Genomic DNA, 17,300 nt, shown 5'->3' on the forward strand with positions numbered 1-17,300 from the left:
CCTCAGCAGTGTAATGCTTCTTGTAGTGGTGCGCTTTTCTGTTGCGCAGCGTGCAGTCGCTGTTCTTGCGCTCCACTCCCCTGCGGAGGGCACTGTAGTTCTCTGGGTCTTCTTCACTGGATGCTTCATCCGACATGTTCTCCACCCCGCGAGGAACCGCAGCCTCAGACAGACACTGACATACGCAAAACACACGTCAGTCATGACTCCACGTGTGTGTCTGTGTGTCCATGTGAGTGTGAGTTTGTGTGTCTGAGAGAGAGAGAGTGTGTGTGAGTGAGTGAGTGTGTGTGTGTCTGTGTGTCCATGTGAGTGTGTATGTGAGTACGTGTGTGTGTGTGTGTGTGTGTGTGTACCTTGACCGTGGACGGCAGGATCAGCTGGTGTCTGCTGTGCTGGAGGCTCCAGTGTGTCTCGGAGCGCAGCAGGTCACAGTGAGGCTCATGCAGCTGTAAACCCTCCTCGCTGCTTTTGCTGGTGATGCGGCCGTCCAGAGACACGTATCCATTGTCCGTCTCTGTAGACTTATCGATGGACAGCTTGGACTTTTTAGACCTGATGGGACAGCAAGGAAAAGAGCAGGTTCTACGAAAGGCTGTGCATTTGATCAAGCGATGTGTGGAAGCGCAGCTCTAGTCCTCTATAGCAAACGCTGATGGGAGCTTGTGAATCAGTAGAAAGTGAACTGGTTTCTGGAGACAGACAAAACTGTGCTTCTGGGGGAAAAACAATTGAAACATGGAGCAAATGGAATAAAATGGCAACAAAATCCCCTTGTCTAGTGAGGAACCTCAAAGATAAAATTGCACTGCAGCGTGATAACGTGGTTTCAGGAAAAGAAATGTTGTAGCCAAGAAGATTGTAAGAGGAAATGAGAGAAAGGGAGAAATACACACCCCGCTTTAAAGATACCATGCCAGAAATCTCTGAAGAAAGCGACGAGGCCGCGTGAGCCAGCGGACAGCGAGCCCTGCGGCGCCCCCTCCTGCGTGTTATCGGTAGTGCTAGAGCCGTCGCCTTCTCTATGAATGTCCAAATGAGCCGCTTTCCTCAACTTCCTTTAGCGAGAGACAGCAAAGTGCAGAAATCTTAAAATAGGGCGAACTTTGATTCCCAAAGTCAAGAGAAGCGAAAGGCCTGAAAGAGACGCCGACTCAGCTAAAACTTCACTAAAACTAAAACAAAATAATAAAATACCTAACTATATAATACTATTATTGTTAGAAATTGCAACAATATAAAAATAGAAATATAATACATTTAAAATTTTTATTAAATCAATAATTAAACAATAATATCCTGGTCAGAGGAGAACTCCCCGACTGAGTCTGGTTTCTCCCAAGGTTTTCTCCATTCTGTCTCAGAAGGAGTTCTGGTTCCTTGCCGCTGTCTCCTCTGGCTTGCTCAGTTGGGGACACTTGATTTCTAGCGATTATCATCAGTTTGATTTCACAGATACTATTTAAACTAAACTGAGCTAGACAATGACATCTCTGAACTCAATAATGAAATGCCTTTAACTGAAAATTGAGTGTTTAATCTTATTATTATACATTACTGACACTCTATCCTCCAATCTGATTCTGTTAAGTGCTCTGACACAATCTGTATTGTTAACAGCACTATATAAATAAAGCTGACTTAATTTGACTCAGCGGAGATGATTCAACCAAACTCTAAAATGATTCTTTTACATTGGAGCTTGTTAATAAAAATCCTTTGGATTTCTATTTATGCTTCTGGAATATGCCTGATCAATTGTGCTTGTAATGGCGTTTCTTTTTATGATGCTGACAATCGCTTAATAATGAAGACATGTCTGTCACAAGAATTCATGAATTCAGCAGAATCATCTCGACGTTCTGACGCTTCCCCTCGATTTCATCTGTAGTGTTTCACTGTCAGTGAGACGGCTGAACTTCACACACAGTCAGCAGAAAGTCACACACAGAAGAGGAGAGTCTGACCTGCGGCGTTTCCCGCTGCTGCCGCCGCCGGCTTTAGGAGTGTGTGTGGAGACGATCTGGCAGTGAACGGTTCCTAACAGCAGCATCAGCCAGATGCCGCCAAACACCTCGGTGACCGGGACACCATGAGGACTGGAGATGCTAAAATACAACACGGCCGCCAGCACTGCAACACAAAACACACGGACAGCATGAGGAGCAGCATCAGAGAGATGTCCATTGTTAGGACAGTCAAATAAAAGGCAGAAGAAAATGATTGCTTCAGAAGCCAAAGACTGTGTTCAATCAAACTCTATAATAAGTTAAATTAAATTTCAAATTAAAGCATTTCAGCCATGACGAACATGGATTATTGCTGATTTTAAGGAGAGACATGTTTATTTTCTTTAGTAAATGAATTTGGATTATTACACACACCCTGTTCTCTTTAGTAACCTGTAAAAACAAAATCATTTGAACTCCACCCAGATCTATTTACAGACGTCTTTGATGAGAAAAACGACTACTGTGACCTCAATGAACAACATATAGCAATCATACGCATCATTCAGTCAAACAGAAGGAGCGACTGTAGATGTGAATCACCATCAGTGTGTCACAAACACACCTGACCAAAACCACATTCCAATCACTGTAAGGACAGACATTATGATATAATAATTCTGACATTCGTCTCGTTACGACATGAGACATTACTGATCGAAATGAAGTCTGTAACCTATACTTTTGACCATCCTCACTGCTGAAAAACAAGCAATTGTGCTTGAAGAAACACTCGCTCACCCTGCAGCAGGTAGAGAGACAGCAGCAGGTAGAAGATGGCTCTCGACGTCACCTGAATCCACCAGCGGAAGAAAAAGGGGAAGAAAACCACTCTGACGATGCCTTTCCGGGTCAGAGAGGTCCACGGGCTCTCGGGCTTCGCTTTGGCAAACGCAGAGCCTGACGAATAAAACACAAGAGTTACGAGCCGCGACTGACCTGTGAAACAGACCTGAACGTGACGTGAACACAAGACACCAAAAACATCAAATACAGGCGTCAGCATGCGTGTCTGACCTCTGACCAGATCCACATCAATCAGGTCCGGCTTCACGTGACCCGTCTTCTTCGGTTTGTTCCGCAGACCCTGCAGACAGACAGAAACTGATCAGACAGACAGAACGACTGACAGTGTCTTCTGTCACAGCAGACCATTCATTCATACTGATGGGGGAAACCATGCGTGTCAGCACACACACTTCTCATCATATCAGTTTAATTAAAAAAAGATTAATAAGATAAATTAGTGAATTCATGACCAGAGTGCAATAAAGACTTTCATCAGGATCTGAAGCTGCTCTTTCAGCCACACTCATGACAGATTATTAGGGATTTACAACTGGAGTTTATTCATATAAAGTCCTCCAAACATCAGTTCACACACAAACACGAGCCTTACACCTCTCATGGTGTTTGTGATGCTGTCTATTAAGGGTGCAGTGCTGCGTTTCATGCCCTCATTCGTTTCCTGTTGCACTGGCGCTCATGTAACCAGAGATCTGTGTAACGCGGCCCGTCTTCTGCTAATAACCAGCTGTAAACAGCAGATATTCACACAGACAGAAGTGATCTCAAGATCAGAACCAGCCGCAAACAACAAAAACACACAGATGTGTTTCCTGTTCATCCCTGCTAACTTCCTGCGGCTGTTTTCATCACAGAGCACAGGTTAAAGCCATGTTGTGGGCAGACGAGTTACCCAACTCTCTTCTCTAATTCCAATCTTTCACTATTCTATCAAAATAAAGGCAGAAACACCAAAATTATTACTTTAAAACCGATTCAGGCCTGACATTATTAAAAATCTTTTAAATTTGCTCAAATAATTAAAAGCAGCGCAGTCAATAAAATGATTCATAATAAGAACAGTATGCTCACATACGCAGCTGATGGCAGACTAACAGTCGTTTCATCAATAACACTTTCTCTGAGTCTGAGTAATAATAACTCTACCGTCTTGACATGAAAGAAAAACATTATGAAACGGATCGTTCAGACTCTATGCTGATTGGATGAGCTGCATTCAAACCGTTGTTAAATATCGATAAATGCACAACCTGTGACGCACATCCTCTGTTAATGCTTCGATTATTGTTTACTCAGAATAGTACAGATGACTTTAACACTTCTAGTTACAGAATTTAGCCTGATCAGGATTTGTACCGAATCAGAGACGGTCAGTGTGAGCGGATTCATTCCTCGGATCTGGGCAGAACGAGGCTTGACTCAGACTTTCTGTCGTCTTTATTTTTGTCTTTCTAACCCTTGTTACGCAAGACATTCGGCCAAACATGAGTCACAGCACAACCAGTCAAAGCAACACAAACAAACTCAATGCAGATTCACTCTCGAGCTGCTGCCATATTCCAGCCACTGAGAGCCGATCCTGACTACAACATATAACAGAGCTTCATCATCATCATCATCAGACGCATGTGTGAGGAGTTTAAGACGTTCAGCTAAATCTCAGTAATTACAGTAAACCCTGCTGTTACTGATGTGACCTTGTCGAAGTCTGAACATGCTCTCCCACAAATACAGGCGTTCAGTCGTGTTAAAAAAAAACCACACGCAGCGCCACCTACAGGCTGAGAGCGGCACCATACTCACCCGTCTGATAAACTGCTTCGAGTGAAGGGAGACAGAGACATGTTTAAAGGAAGAACGAGCGAATAACAGACACACACACACACACACACACACGCTCCTGCAAAGGCAGAATGAACAAGAGTCACTGACACGTTACCTTGATCTCTCGCTGTTCCACTGATTTCTCCCATATCTGCTGGTCGTACGCACCGATCTGACAGACGAGAGACAGACAGGTTACACATCCAAATCAGTCAGAAATCATCCAAACAGTTCACTGACAGTCAGTCACTCTGTTTAAACAGACTCTCTCATTGAGCATCACTCAATCTCCTGAGACTCCGTCAGTCTGGATCGACAGAGATGGACAGATTCACTCGTATTTCGCACTGATCTGTCACCTGTCAGTCCAAACACACCCAGAGCTATTTATGTGTGTTCATTATGTGATCGGACACGTTTAAGGGCAGTGGTAATGAATGTTTTCTGGGTTGGAGCGCTGGTGCAGGATGGAGGTCGTGCGGCTCGAGTTTCTGGAGATCCGTGGAAACACGAGCGTGGATGGATGCGACGCACAGATTGTTGCCGGGGGCAATAAGTACCGCGGTGCAGTGTCGTTTGCTCGCTGGAGGTGAAGACGGCGACGCTGGACTGAAGTCACACGGTGGAAAAGACTCAATAATTCACGAGTTCAGTCTCATTAAACATACAGCGAGCACACAACCCTGCAGGAGAACAACCTGTGAGTGTTTCTCTGAATAAGCATCATCTGTTTTGTTGTGATGTTGTCGATTCAGAAAATTCGTCTGTAACTACAGTGAACCGAACCTAACTAATAAATCCTTCAGCTTCAGTTTCTCAGAGACATCAGAAGTCAATCCTCTATCAGTCCAGAACGTCATCGTCATCAGGGTCACACACAGACAAACAGAAGCTCAGACACATGAACTCAATGAGAGGAAACATCAAAAGATCTCAGATCGCTCACCTTCTTCTGGTACCAGAGCACAGCATCACGCACCTTCGACGCCATTTACATGTCAGGAGTCACACGCTGGAGCATTTTAAGCTGTGAGAGAGATGGGAGGAGATCAGACAGAGCACTGCGGTCTGACGCACTAAAGCTCCTCTTACCTGCAGCACAGGTGTGTCCAACACCACACACACACACACGCACGCGCACACAGAAGTGTAGAGTCACACACATAGTTGGCATGATTGTTCTGCACACAATATTGTCGACATAGAGATCAACACGAGGAGAAAAACTACACACATACAGTTACATGTTTTATCTAAAGTGAATGAAAGGCTGGAAACACTGCACAACTTCTGCCATCATTTCCCCTGATTTACAGTCTGCAGAAGGTGACACTAGTTGCTGAAAGTCAGAGCCAGAGATTTGAGTGGAGAGATTTCATAGAAAATTTGTGTCTGATGGACAGACTTTTCAGCTTCAGACTCTGATTTAATCCAGTCGGAGGAGATCTAATATTTTCAGCTGATTTTAGAACATGTTTTATTTGTCACACGCCTCCTAGTCGTTTAGTGTTTCTCTTCTGTGACCGTTTTCAAAGTCAGTAAGTTTATGATGCCCAGTGTTTAAAGATCTGTTGAGATTTTAAGTGTCGTGCAGTTTATTCCAACCTTTAACATCACATCAGTTCATCCAAACACTGGAGTCGAACTCATGACATCACTGTTTCTAACGCCATGATCTACTGTTTAAGATACAGGATCTGTCTGATTCATTAGTGCTAGAAACAGACTGACCTCGCACATGCACACACACACATACACATACATGCACATGCACACGCAGTTGTTTGACTGTACTAGTGAGTTCATCTCATAGACTTCCATTGTTTTTCTATCAGGTTTGATATTTTCTCTATTTATCTCCTGACCGACTCCTAAACAAACCCTCAAAGAAACCCATGCAAAACACTACATTTGCACAGAAACATGATTTGACTGCTATGAGCCTTTTCAACTAGTGACGACATGTAAAATCTCACACAAAGTTTTCACTAGTACTGTGTAAGTGAAGACATTTTAGCCTCACAAATATAGCTCAAAGAGTACACACACAGAGCTGACGTCACACTAGATTAGCTTCATCTGTGAATTACGGGTGTGAAACTGGGTGGTACAGACACACACACACACACACACACACACCTGATGATGACAGACACTGTAGACATGTTCAAGAAGAGGGTGGAGAGAAAAGCCTCACTCACACACACACACACACATACTTTGAATCCACCAACTGAATGGAAATCAGAAGAGAAACTGTGTGTGTTTGTGAGAGAGAGAGAGAGAGAGATTATATGATCTTATAAGGTCTTTCTCTCATGTAAATACATCATGATAGAGTAAAAGCTGAGCATTCTGGGAGTTTGTTCAGTCACTGCATTAATGTGATACACACAAACACACCACACCCCATCACACCACACATAGATGAGCTTTTTTTTTTTTTTTTTTTTTTTACCTGTCCATGTCATCAACAGCAAATTTAGCACAAAGCAGGCAGCAGCAGAACGGGAACGTGAAATAGCCTGAAGGGACGCCCTCACTAGTGCACACTGAAGAGTGGACAGACCGGTCCTGAACTCACTAAACACTTTCATTTGCATGTGATTTGTTTTCCTGCCAACCAACACAAACATCATCAACAGCTTCCTGAAATATGATTCATCTACTGAAAACGTCCAAATATCAATCCTGAATCACTGAAGGTGATTGATCGACTCAAATACACACACAGATCAATGTGATTCAGAGTCAGATCCCATCCTGCTGTCATTAACGGACGCTTTTACAGCAGCAGCGGCAATAAATAAAACCGTTCTAGACAAAACCAGCAGGAAATAAACACACACACACACACGTCCATCTGCTGATGTGTAACCCAACGCATGGCTATGCATGTTTCATGAAGAAGATGGACAGCAGTGTGTGTGTCACATCTGATACTGTGTGTGTGTGTGTGTGTGTGTCTCCGGAGGTCACACTGCAGCATGTGTGAGTGTGTGTTCTTCACAGGCTAAATAAAGCAGCATGTCTTCCTGCATGCATCTGTAAGAGGAAACAATCGCATTTATACTGTCTCTTAAGCCTCATGCAGAAACTCAACTCAAAACACAAAGACTCACAACCACAAACACACACACACACACACACACAAGGAGACACAAAATCTGTCAGTGTGAGATTATTCTTTACCCATCTGGCTAACGAACCCGTCACTCAGAGAAGATGAAGTCAGGACTTGTTCAGATGAGTCTATGAAACACACGAGTGAACAGATGGATGAGATGAAGAGCGCTGTGAGGAAAAACTTTGATCTCTGGATAGACGAGAAGCTATTCATGGAACAAACAACCTAAAATAACCTGCAGAAGCCGCAGTGCTCAACGCTCCAGACACTCACAGGTGGAAAATCACTGAGCTCAGAGTTAAAAACAGACACACACACTCGAATCAGTCCAGACACATTAGCACTCATATTTCAGTCCATCACACACACGCAAGAGAACGATTCAGAAATGCTTCACTCTGAAGAACTTACTGAGAATCTGATGGAGCGCTGCTGCAGGCCGAGCGACTGACATGAGCGAGAACACAACACCGACTCAAGGTCAAAGCAGACACACAGCTGCGGAGAGAGAGAGAGAGAGAGAGAGAGAGAGAGATACATGAGGGAGAGAGAGAGAGAGAGAGCCCAAGAAAGCCTGTGGTGTCGACAGCATCCTGAACGAGATGCTGAAACACACAGAGCAAAGCTTCAAACTGGCCATGCTAAAACTCTTCAATGATGTTCTGTGTGTCGGGTTCTTCCCTGAGATCTGGAACAAGGGCCTCATCAGCCCCGTTCACAAGAACGGAGATAAACTAGACCCCAACAACTACCGAGGCATCTGTGTGAACAGTAACCTGGGGAAGGTGTTCTGTAGCATCTTAAACACCAGACTGCTACACTTCCTTACGAAGCACAATGCCTTGAGTAAATGCCAAACTGGCTTTCTTCCAAAATGTCGCACATCCGATCACATTTTTACATTACAAACACTAATTGACAAATATGTACATCAAAACAAAGGAAAATTTTTTGCTTGTTTCGTTGATTTCAAGAAAGCATTCGATTCAATCTGGCATGAAGGACTATACCTAAAACTTATCGACAGTGGAATAGGGGGAAAATTCTATGATTTGATCAAATCAATGTACACAGCCAGCCATTGTGCGGTTAAAATTGGGAACCAAAGAACCGAATTCTTCCCCCAGGGGCGTGGAGTGAGACAGGGATGCAGTTTAAGCCCCACCCTCTTCAACATCTACATCAACCAATTGGCCAACACATTAGAACACGCTCCCTTTCAAGGTCTCACTCTACACGACACAGAGATAAAGTGTCTTCTCTACGCAGATGACCTGGTCCTCCTGTCGCCCACTGCAGAGGGGCTTCAGGACAGCCTGAATCTGCTGGAGGATTACTGTCAGACCTGGGCCCTGACGGTCAACCTCCAAAAAACTAGAGTAATGATGTTCCAGAAACGCTCCAGATCTCAGGGACCAACACACACATTCACACTATCACACAGAACCATTGAAACCACAAAAACATACACTTACCTCGGCCTGAAAATAACTCCAACCGGTAACTTTGCTTTGGCTGTGAATGAACTCAAAGAGAAAGCTCAAAGGGCTTTCTATGCCATAAAAAGATCCATTAAAACTGACATCCCAATCCAAATCTGGCTCAAACTTTTCAAATCTATAATTGAACCAATTGTTTTATATGGCAGTGAAGTGTGGGGTCCTTCTATAAAATTTGACTTCTTAAATTGGGAAAAACACCCGATCGAAACTCTACATTTAGATTTTTGTAAAAGAATACTTAAAGTTCAAAGAAAAACTCCAAACAACGGATGCAGAGCAGAATTAGGCCAATACCCTCTGCTTCTAAACATCCAAAAAAGAGCCCTGAAATTCTGGAAACACCTAAAAACAAGCGACCCCAACACATACCATTACAAAGCCCTAAAACACCAAGAGCTGAGCGTAAGTAAGAGTCCCCTCCTTCAGCTGGTGCTGAGACTGACTGAGCTCACACACACAGAGATCAGCCAGCCTCAGGACACACACACACTCACACACATTCGGCCCACACACATTATAAACACAGAAAAAGACAAGTACATCACCCATTGGACAAACACCATTAAAAACCAACACAAACTGGAATGTTATTCGGCCCTAAATCGAAAATACACTGTTGCGATCTACCTGAGCGCCGTGAGTGATGTGAGACTCAGGAAAACACTGACGATGTACAGACTCAGTGAACACAGTCTGGCCGTAGAGACGGGCCGGCGCAGACAGACCTGGCTCTCTCGTGAGGACCGACTCTGCTCGCACTGCATCCTGGGAGTGACGGAGACGGAGCTGCACTTCCTCACAGAATGCACAAAATATACAGCTATCAGAGACCACTTCTACCCCAAAATTAATAAAATATTCCCCCAATTTAGCACATATAATCCAACCCAAAAACTCGGTTTCATTCTTGGCGAAGAAGCCAAATGTTGTAATATAGCTGCAAGATTTGTAGCATCTTGTCATCTCCTGAGGGACAGCCAGAGAGAAACAAACAGCCAATAAACACACACTCACTCACAGCACAAACACACACACATTACAGCTACACACATCTATATCATCTATACAATGTTCAGTTTCTAAGTTCAGTTGTTACATGATGTCTGTAGTATAATCTTTTATTTATTATTATAATTCATTATTTATTTTATTAACAGTTAGCATTGTTTTGTTTTTGTTATATCTAGCCATGTGTTTATGTAATAATGCTTTTATTTAGTTTCATTATTACTATTATTTTCTATAAGCTTTACTAAATTTTCTATGTTGTTTTAATGCTTTGGCAATACAGAATGTATGTTTTTGTCATGCCAATAAAGCTTTCTGAATTGAATTGAATTGAGAGAGAGAGAGAGAGAGACATGAGCGAGAGAGAGAGATGAGCGAGAGAGAGAGAGAGATGAGAGAGAGAGAGAGAGATGAGAGAGAGAGAGATGAGCGAGAGAGAGAGAGAGATGAGCGAGAGAGAGAGAGAGAGAGAGAGAGAGAGAGACATGAGCGAGAGAGAGAGAGAGATGAGAGAGAGAGAGAGAGATGAGAGAGAGAGAGAGAGAGAGAGAGAGAGAGAGAGAGAGAGAGAGAGAGACATGAGCGAGAGAGAGAGAGAGAGAGATGAGAGAGAGACATGAGGGAGAGAGAGAGAGAGAGACATGAGGGAGAGAGAGACATGAGGGAGAGAGAGAGAGAGAGACATGAGGGAGAGAGAGAGAGAGATGAGAGAGAGAGAGAGAGACATGAGGGAGAGAGAGAGAGAGACATGAGGGAGAGGGAGAGATGAGAGAGAGAGAGAGATGAGAGAGAGAGAGAGAGACATGAGGGAGAGAGAGAGAGAGACATGAGGGAGAGAGAGAGATGAGAGAGAGAGAGAGAGAGAGAGACATGAGCGAGAGAGAGAGATGAGAGAGAGAGAGAGAGACATGAGGGAGAGAGAGACATGAGGGAGAGAGAGAGATGAGAGAGAGAGAGAGAGAGAGAGACATGAGGGAGAGAGAGACATGAGGGAGAGAGAGAGATGAGAGAGAGAGAGAGAGAGAGAGACATGAGCGAGAGAGAGAGATGAGAGAGAGAGAGAGAGACATGAGGGAGAGAGAGACATGAGGGAGAGAGAGAGATGAGAGAGAGAGAGAGAGACATGAGGGAGAGAGAGACATGAGGGAGAGAGAGAGATGAGAGAGAGAGAGAGAGAGAGAGACATGAGGGAGAGAGAGACATGAGGGAGAGAGAGAGATGAGAGAGAGAGAGAGAGAGAGAGACATGAGGGAGAGAGAGACATGAGGGAGAGAGAGAGATGAGAGAGAGAGAGAGAGAGAGAGACATGAGCGAGAGAGAGAGATGAGAGAGAGAGAGAGAGACATGAGGGAGAGAGAGACATGAGGGAGAGAGAGAGATGAGAGAGAGAGAGAGAGACATGAGGGAGAGAGAGACATGAGGGAGAGAGAGAGATGAGAGAGAGAGAGAGAGAGAGAGACATGAGGGAGAGAGAGACATGAGGGAGAGAGAGAGATGAGAGAGAGAGAGAGAGAGAGAGAGACATGAGCGAGAGAGAGAGATGAGAGAGAGAGAGAGAGACATGAGGGAGAGAGAGACATGAGGGAGAGAGAGAGATGAGAGAGAGAGAGAGAGACATGAGGGATAATATGATATAATACATAATATCATGTATTATATAATTGTTTGTTCCTTATTCATGTAATGGACAATGCTTTGGCAATACTGTGCAAGTCATGCCAATAAAGCTCGTTTGAATTGAATTGAATTGAGAGAGAGAGAGAGATAGATAGAGAGAGAGACATTTCCATATTAGTTGTATATAACATTAGTTATAATATTTGAATAAATGTTAAAATGTTATAATGTAAATGTTCAGATGTTCTAAACCATTTTCTTTGTCTCAATGATTTGGCAATACAAAATGTATTTTTTTGTCATGCTAATAAAGCTGATCTGAATTTAATTGAAAATCGATAGAGATCAGAATCAGAATCAGAAAGAGCTTTATTGCCAAGAGTGTTTGCACACACAAGGAATTTGTCTTGGTGTTATGAGCTTCCAGTACAGAAAGTACAAACATAGTGCAGACAACATATAATAAAGGTGATAAAGAACACTAATGAAGAGAATATACAATAATTAAGAATAACAATAGTAATAAAAATAAAAATATACAGAAAAGAGACATGACCATAGACAGAACTGTGAATGTGCATGTGTCCTATGTACAGATGAAGGTTTGATGAGTTATGTACAGATGTACAGTACCGGGGTGTGTTATGTGTTGTTCAGGTGGGATACGGCCTGGGGGAAAAAACTGTTCTTGTGATTGGCAATATTGTATTTTTTACAGTCATGCCAATAAAGCTATTTGAATTGAATTGATATGAGAGAGAGAGATGAGAGAGGAGAATCAAACGTGTTGGTTCAAGTGTATTCAAGAGAACAAACACTGACACTGAACTACTGACATCATGTGTGTCTCAGAATATACTGTGTGTGTTTTCATACAATCAGTCAGGCCTCTCACTCCTCATCAAACACACATTCAGTCCCGGCCGCTCACACACATCTGATCAGATCAACAGAAGCAATGATTGCAGATCAGCATCAGGTGTGTGTGTGTGATCTGCTGCTGTCAAACGCTGATTGAGTGAAAGGCCTTTATACTTAAATACAGAAACACAAGCCTGTTTAACTGCATCTGAATGGAACCTGAGCGCCTTACCATCCGCTTATAAATAACTGTGTGTGTGTGTCTGTCTCTGACTGTTGTGTGTGTGTGTGTGTGTGTCTGTCTGTCTGTCTGTTTGTTGTGTGTGTGCTGGTTGTTCATGTAAGTTACAGATCCTCATCTCTTACCGTTACGCGCCGCTTCAGTCGTTCATGCTCGACACACCGACGGAAGATTGTCGTGATGAAGATGATGATGAAGATCGCTGCTGATTTCAGTGTCGCTGTCTCTCAAAGCGTTTACTGAAGAATCGCCCGCAGATCCGCGTTACCGGCGCGCACGGAATAAACGCGCAGCCCAATTCACGCAATCTTCACTTTCACGCTGAATAATAACGAGCGTTAACCGCGCGAAACCCGTCCTAACGACCGTTAAACGCGAGACTCGTGAGGGATGTGTGCCGCAGATACAGAGACTGGCGGACGCGCGCGCAGGCGTGAATAACGGTCGAGTTTGGCGCCCTCTGCAGGTCACATGACCGCAGCGCTTCAGCGCGTCTACTCGCGTTCTTTAACCTCTCATAATGCGACAAGAACGCATGTCCAGCTGAAATAACAGATGACTAAACGTTACACAACTCCTGAAACGATGGTCAGCTGATCGGTGTTTCTATGGACGCCGATATTCCACACATCCGGGACACGCTGCTGAACCCGGAAACAGAATCCCGGTGTGATTGACAGCTGCAGACAACAGCGCGCGTCCCAACAAAGACAAAGAACGATTCACTCTGTTTTGATTGCGATGAGGGTCGTTTAATCACGGGTCTGATGAGAGTTGACGGGTGATCCTGCGGGCTTCGGCGGGACCGTGCGGTGAGTGACGTCATGCGCGTGATGATGGTGGTGGTCACTGCTGGTCACTGACCTGCTCTGCTTGTGTGGTCAGTTGGTGCAGATGTCTCTGGCTCAGCGGGTTCTGCTCACCTGGATCTTCACGCTCCTCTTCCTCATCCTGCTGGTTCTGAAGCTGGATGGAAAGGTCCGCTGGAGCTGGTTCCTGGTGTTTCTGCCCGTCTGGGTGTTTGATGGAGCTCTGCTGCTGATGCTGGCCGTGAGGCTGGCGGGCCGCTGCCGGACTGGGCTCGACCCGCGGCTGAAGCTCTGGTATCTGCTGGCTCTGATGATGAAGGTGGGCTTCTGTGTGACTCTGTGCGCGCGGCTGGAGCAGCTGACCCACCTGCGGCTGCTGATCGTCTGTGTGCCGCTCTGGACACTGCTGACCGGAGCCCTGATCCAGCTGGGCTTCCACATCCTGCCCCAGCACACACACTAAACACACACCACACACACACACACACACTTGAATACTTTTATTTGGATCTAAAAGACATTACAAAGAAAACAAGATCCAAATACTCTGGGAAGAGTTTTTGACAAGGTGACAGATCTATAATTCGTGGCTCACATACTTGCACAAGTCCTTCCATTTATGATACTCAACACATTAAGGATAAACAAAACATCTCCGTCTCCATATTTGCATGCTCCCTATGGTGGCTGAAGTAGAGCTGAATTTTGCAAGCCTTTTGCCTCCTTTTTTTGCAGCCCCCCCAACTGCATCCCTCTGATCTCACTCTTATGGACATGGCCCAAACTTCCAAATACCAGAATTATTAATCTACAGTTATATCCAAGTTGGAGAATGAGATCTACCAGAGGTTGGTATTTCAATAGTTTGGAATAGTAGCAAGTATTCATGTACAGATCAAAACAGCAGCCCACCTCAAAGATACATACAGATTTCATAACCTCATTTACAATTACAATGTCGGGAGTACTTGGAATGTTTTTAAAGTAATCACTGTCAGATATGTTATGATGAAACCAGTTCATTCGTACAGTGCTTGAGGTTTCTTGAAGCAGTTCTTCTGGATTTAGTCTCAGTTTGTTCTGTTTCTTCATGTCATTCCAGACAGACTGATGATGATCAGATCTCTGTGTGGAGATTATTACCATTAATGACAAAATGAATGTTTGGAAATGTAAACCGATATTTCCTACTGACACACTACAGCAAAAGATAGAAATACCTGACTTGAAACTAGGTTTTCTCAGTGTGTTCCGTGCCATCGGCTGAAGTTGGTCCTCGTCGGCTTGTTTTCGGCCGGTTTGACATGTTGAATCGGCATCGGAGCTCGTCGGTCAGTCGGGCCATCTGATCATTCTGATTGGCTGTTCAGCTGGTGAACCAGTGCGTGAGGAAACAACCTACTTGGCCGTCGAGCGTCGGCTTGGTGTGTTGGGCTTATGAAGAGGTTTGTACATGAACACTCTTCAGTGTTTCTACAGAGATCACACATTCCGGTATTTCTGTTCCTTTTCTTTTTTTTCTTTTTTTTAAGAGAAATGTGATTTTTCTTAAATGAACTTGAGTTTCAATAATATGTGGTTTTATGTGTGTTTTGATCTTGTACATTTATGTCAGTGTGCTGCTGGTGTTTTTCTCAATTGAATCTTTGACTGCCAGCAGATGTTTTTTTTTTTTTTTCTGTAGCTGAAGCCAGACTGATGAAGGGAAATGCAGTGAAACTCAGTACAGAATAAAGCCGTAGCAGCGATGAACAGACTCACATTCATTCTTCACATTATCTGATGGCGCAGGAATCTGTCAGTCCAACAACATCAGGCTTGAGCAGTTTCCAAGATACAGCCAGCCAAAATACAGACAGTCACAATACCATGAAGCTCAAAATATCTCCTAACTCTTGATACAGCCGTGTGACCTGAAGATGTTAATAAATCATCACAGATTATGGTGATTTTTATCTAATCACGGCTGCGAGATTCCTGCAGTATCATCTGAAGTGGTGTAATAAACTAACTGGCATTGAAAATCACATCACATTGCGCTGAAATGCTCAGGAATGGTTGTGTGGGTGAACTGTCACCGCACAGATTTACAGGCAGTAAGATGGACTGAAGCTAAACTAACAGATGTACTCAAATATAATTTGCAAGCAGATACTTTTTTTTTTTTATTTAACCTTTATTTAAACAGGAAAAGTCCCATTGAGACACAGTCTCTTTTACAAGGGAGTCCTGTATAGCACGTTCAAACATAGGTTACAAGACAATAAATTACAATATAAAATACAACGCAGATTTACACAAAATTTACAAAATATTTGCATGTGAAAATGCAGTGAATTTAAAATATATAAACAAACGAAAATAGTGGCTAGAAGTCAATGTCCACCCACCATTAATTAAAGCAATTACACATGTCCGTCCGCATATCCGATACTTTTGGCTATTAAAGTAAATTGCACGCGTTTCATGATTTGGACGAATCTGAACGTTCATGAAGATCCAGATACTGAAGGACGAATGAGTTCAGACAGCAGTATATACAGAGATGGAAATGCTTGGATTGATCTGAGTAATGAAGGGGAAATGGGTCATTTATTTGGTGAGAACGAGTGTTTATGAACACTGGTCAGCGCCGCTGGATGCAGTGAGCGACGTCTGGCAGCTCGGCTTGAAACAAATAGAGCAGCGGTTCGATTTAGTCCTGCGACGTGACATGATTCTTAATCTACACCACAACTATTTATTCACAATACATAATATAAGTGAAATAAATGTTGTATCTCAGTCAGTCGAGTTCATCAGCAGCAGCCCCAGATGAAGGTCAGACGGAAGACTGTGTTTAATGTTTAGACCAAACAGTGCAGCTTGCAGTACAGTCTGTGATCATTAGATGGCAGCTTCAGACCGATCCAGCCTCAGAAGCTCTACAGAGAAAAGAGTACTTTATTCTCTATAGGCTGTTTAATTAGAAGAGGAATAAACCTGCTCCGACTGAAACCTGTTCTCTGAAATGCTGCAGTGACAAATATATTACATATTCTATTAGCTTGCATTCATTAGTGTACCTAACCGAAAATACAATCTGTGTATCACATCACCTTCACATTGACGTGTTTGTGTTTCTCTCTCGTGCGGTGGATCGGTCAGGCTGATTGACTGTGTGTTTGTGATGATCAGTGCAGCTCGTGTGTGTCCAGCCAGCCACACACACACGCCACACAAACACACACACACACACACACACACACACACACTCTGTGTTCTAGTGAAGTGGCTGTAGAGCCCAGGTCTCATGCGGTCAGTCAGAAGACGAGTGTCTCTATAACTGTATGAGATGGAAAGTCGGGAGGCCTTCAGACCGACAGATGGAGATCATGAAACTAGTCAGAGGAGATCACCTTCACTAACCAGTACTGTTAACTACTTCCTCTTACCCTCCAGAACATCTCCAAGCAGAGCTGAGAGTTTATCAACTTCATTGACCAATGAGAAGCG

At 43.8% G+C, this 17,300-nt stretch overlaps 2 protein-coding genes across 10 annotated transcripts in view; one reads left to right on the forward strand and one right to left on the reverse strand.

Annotated features, from left to right (window-relative positions):
* The window catches only part of LOC306858174 (protein PHTF2-like), a 17,305-nt gene extending 3,666 nt beyond the window's left edge, over positions 1 to 13,639 (reverse strand). The window contains exons 1-10 of one of the 8 annotated variants that reach the window (XM_079398578.1): positions 13,122 to 13,580; positions 8,179 to 8,265; positions 7,833 to 7,892; positions 5,587 to 5,667; positions 4,756 to 4,812; positions 3,027 to 3,096; positions 2,751 to 2,909; positions 1,968 to 2,133; positions 357 to 555; positions 2 to 175 (exon numbers count right to left, since the gene is read on the reverse strand). In XM_079398578.1, the coding sequence (XP_079254704.1) occupies positions 2 to 175; positions 357 to 555; positions 1,968 to 2,133; positions 2,751 to 2,909; positions 3,027 to 3,096; positions 4,756 to 4,812; positions 5,587 to 5,631 (870 nt within the window). In that variant the 5' untranslated portion in view covers positions 5,632 to 5,667; positions 7,833 to 7,892; positions 8,179 to 8,265; positions 13,122 to 13,580. Of the gene's footprint in view, position 1; positions 176 to 356; positions 556 to 896; positions 1,059 to 1,967; positions 2,134 to 2,750; positions 2,910 to 3,026; positions 3,097 to 4,755; positions 4,813 to 5,586; positions 5,668 to 7,832; positions 7,893 to 8,002; positions 8,266 to 13,121 lie in introns of those variants that run through there. The other 7 variants (XM_079398574.1, XM_079398575.1, XM_079398576.1 and 4 more) reach the window with 7 other exon arrangements.
* LOC306858181 (transmembrane protein 60-like) lies at positions 13,461 to 15,958 on the forward strand. 2 transcript variants are annotated; one of them, XR_013783196.1, is made up of 3 exons: positions 13,650 to 13,808; positions 13,882 to 15,250; positions 15,490 to 15,958. XR_013783196.1 is itself a non-coding variant. In XM_079398594.1 (2 exons), the coding sequence occupies exon 2, from the start codon at positions 13,891 to 13,893 to the stop codon at positions 14,266 to 14,268; it is 378 nt and encodes a 125-aa protein (XP_079254720.1). In that variant the 5' UTR covers positions 13,461 to 13,808; positions 13,882 to 13,890; the 3' UTR covers positions 14,269 to 15,554. The 2 variants fall into 2 exon arrangements, 1 of the variants encoding a protein (XP_079254720.1); XM_079398594.1 differs by having other exon boundaries at positions 13,461 to 13,808; positions 13,882 to 15,554.
* The last annotated feature ends 1,342 nt before the right edge of the window (positions 15,959 to 17,300 follow it).

Source organism: Barbus barbus, assembly GCF_936440315.1.
Source record: "Barbus barbus genome assembly, chromosome: 39".
Taxonomy (NCBI): Eukaryota; Metazoa; Chordata; class Actinopteri; order Cypriniformes; family Cyprinidae; genus Barbus; species Barbus barbus.

What these genes read in the sequence shown, in the direction of transcription:
- LOC306858181 (XM_079398594.1), top strand. Translation starts at nt 13,891, where the DNA reads ATGTCTCTGGCTCAGCGGGTTCTGCTCACCTGGATCTTCACGCTCCTC.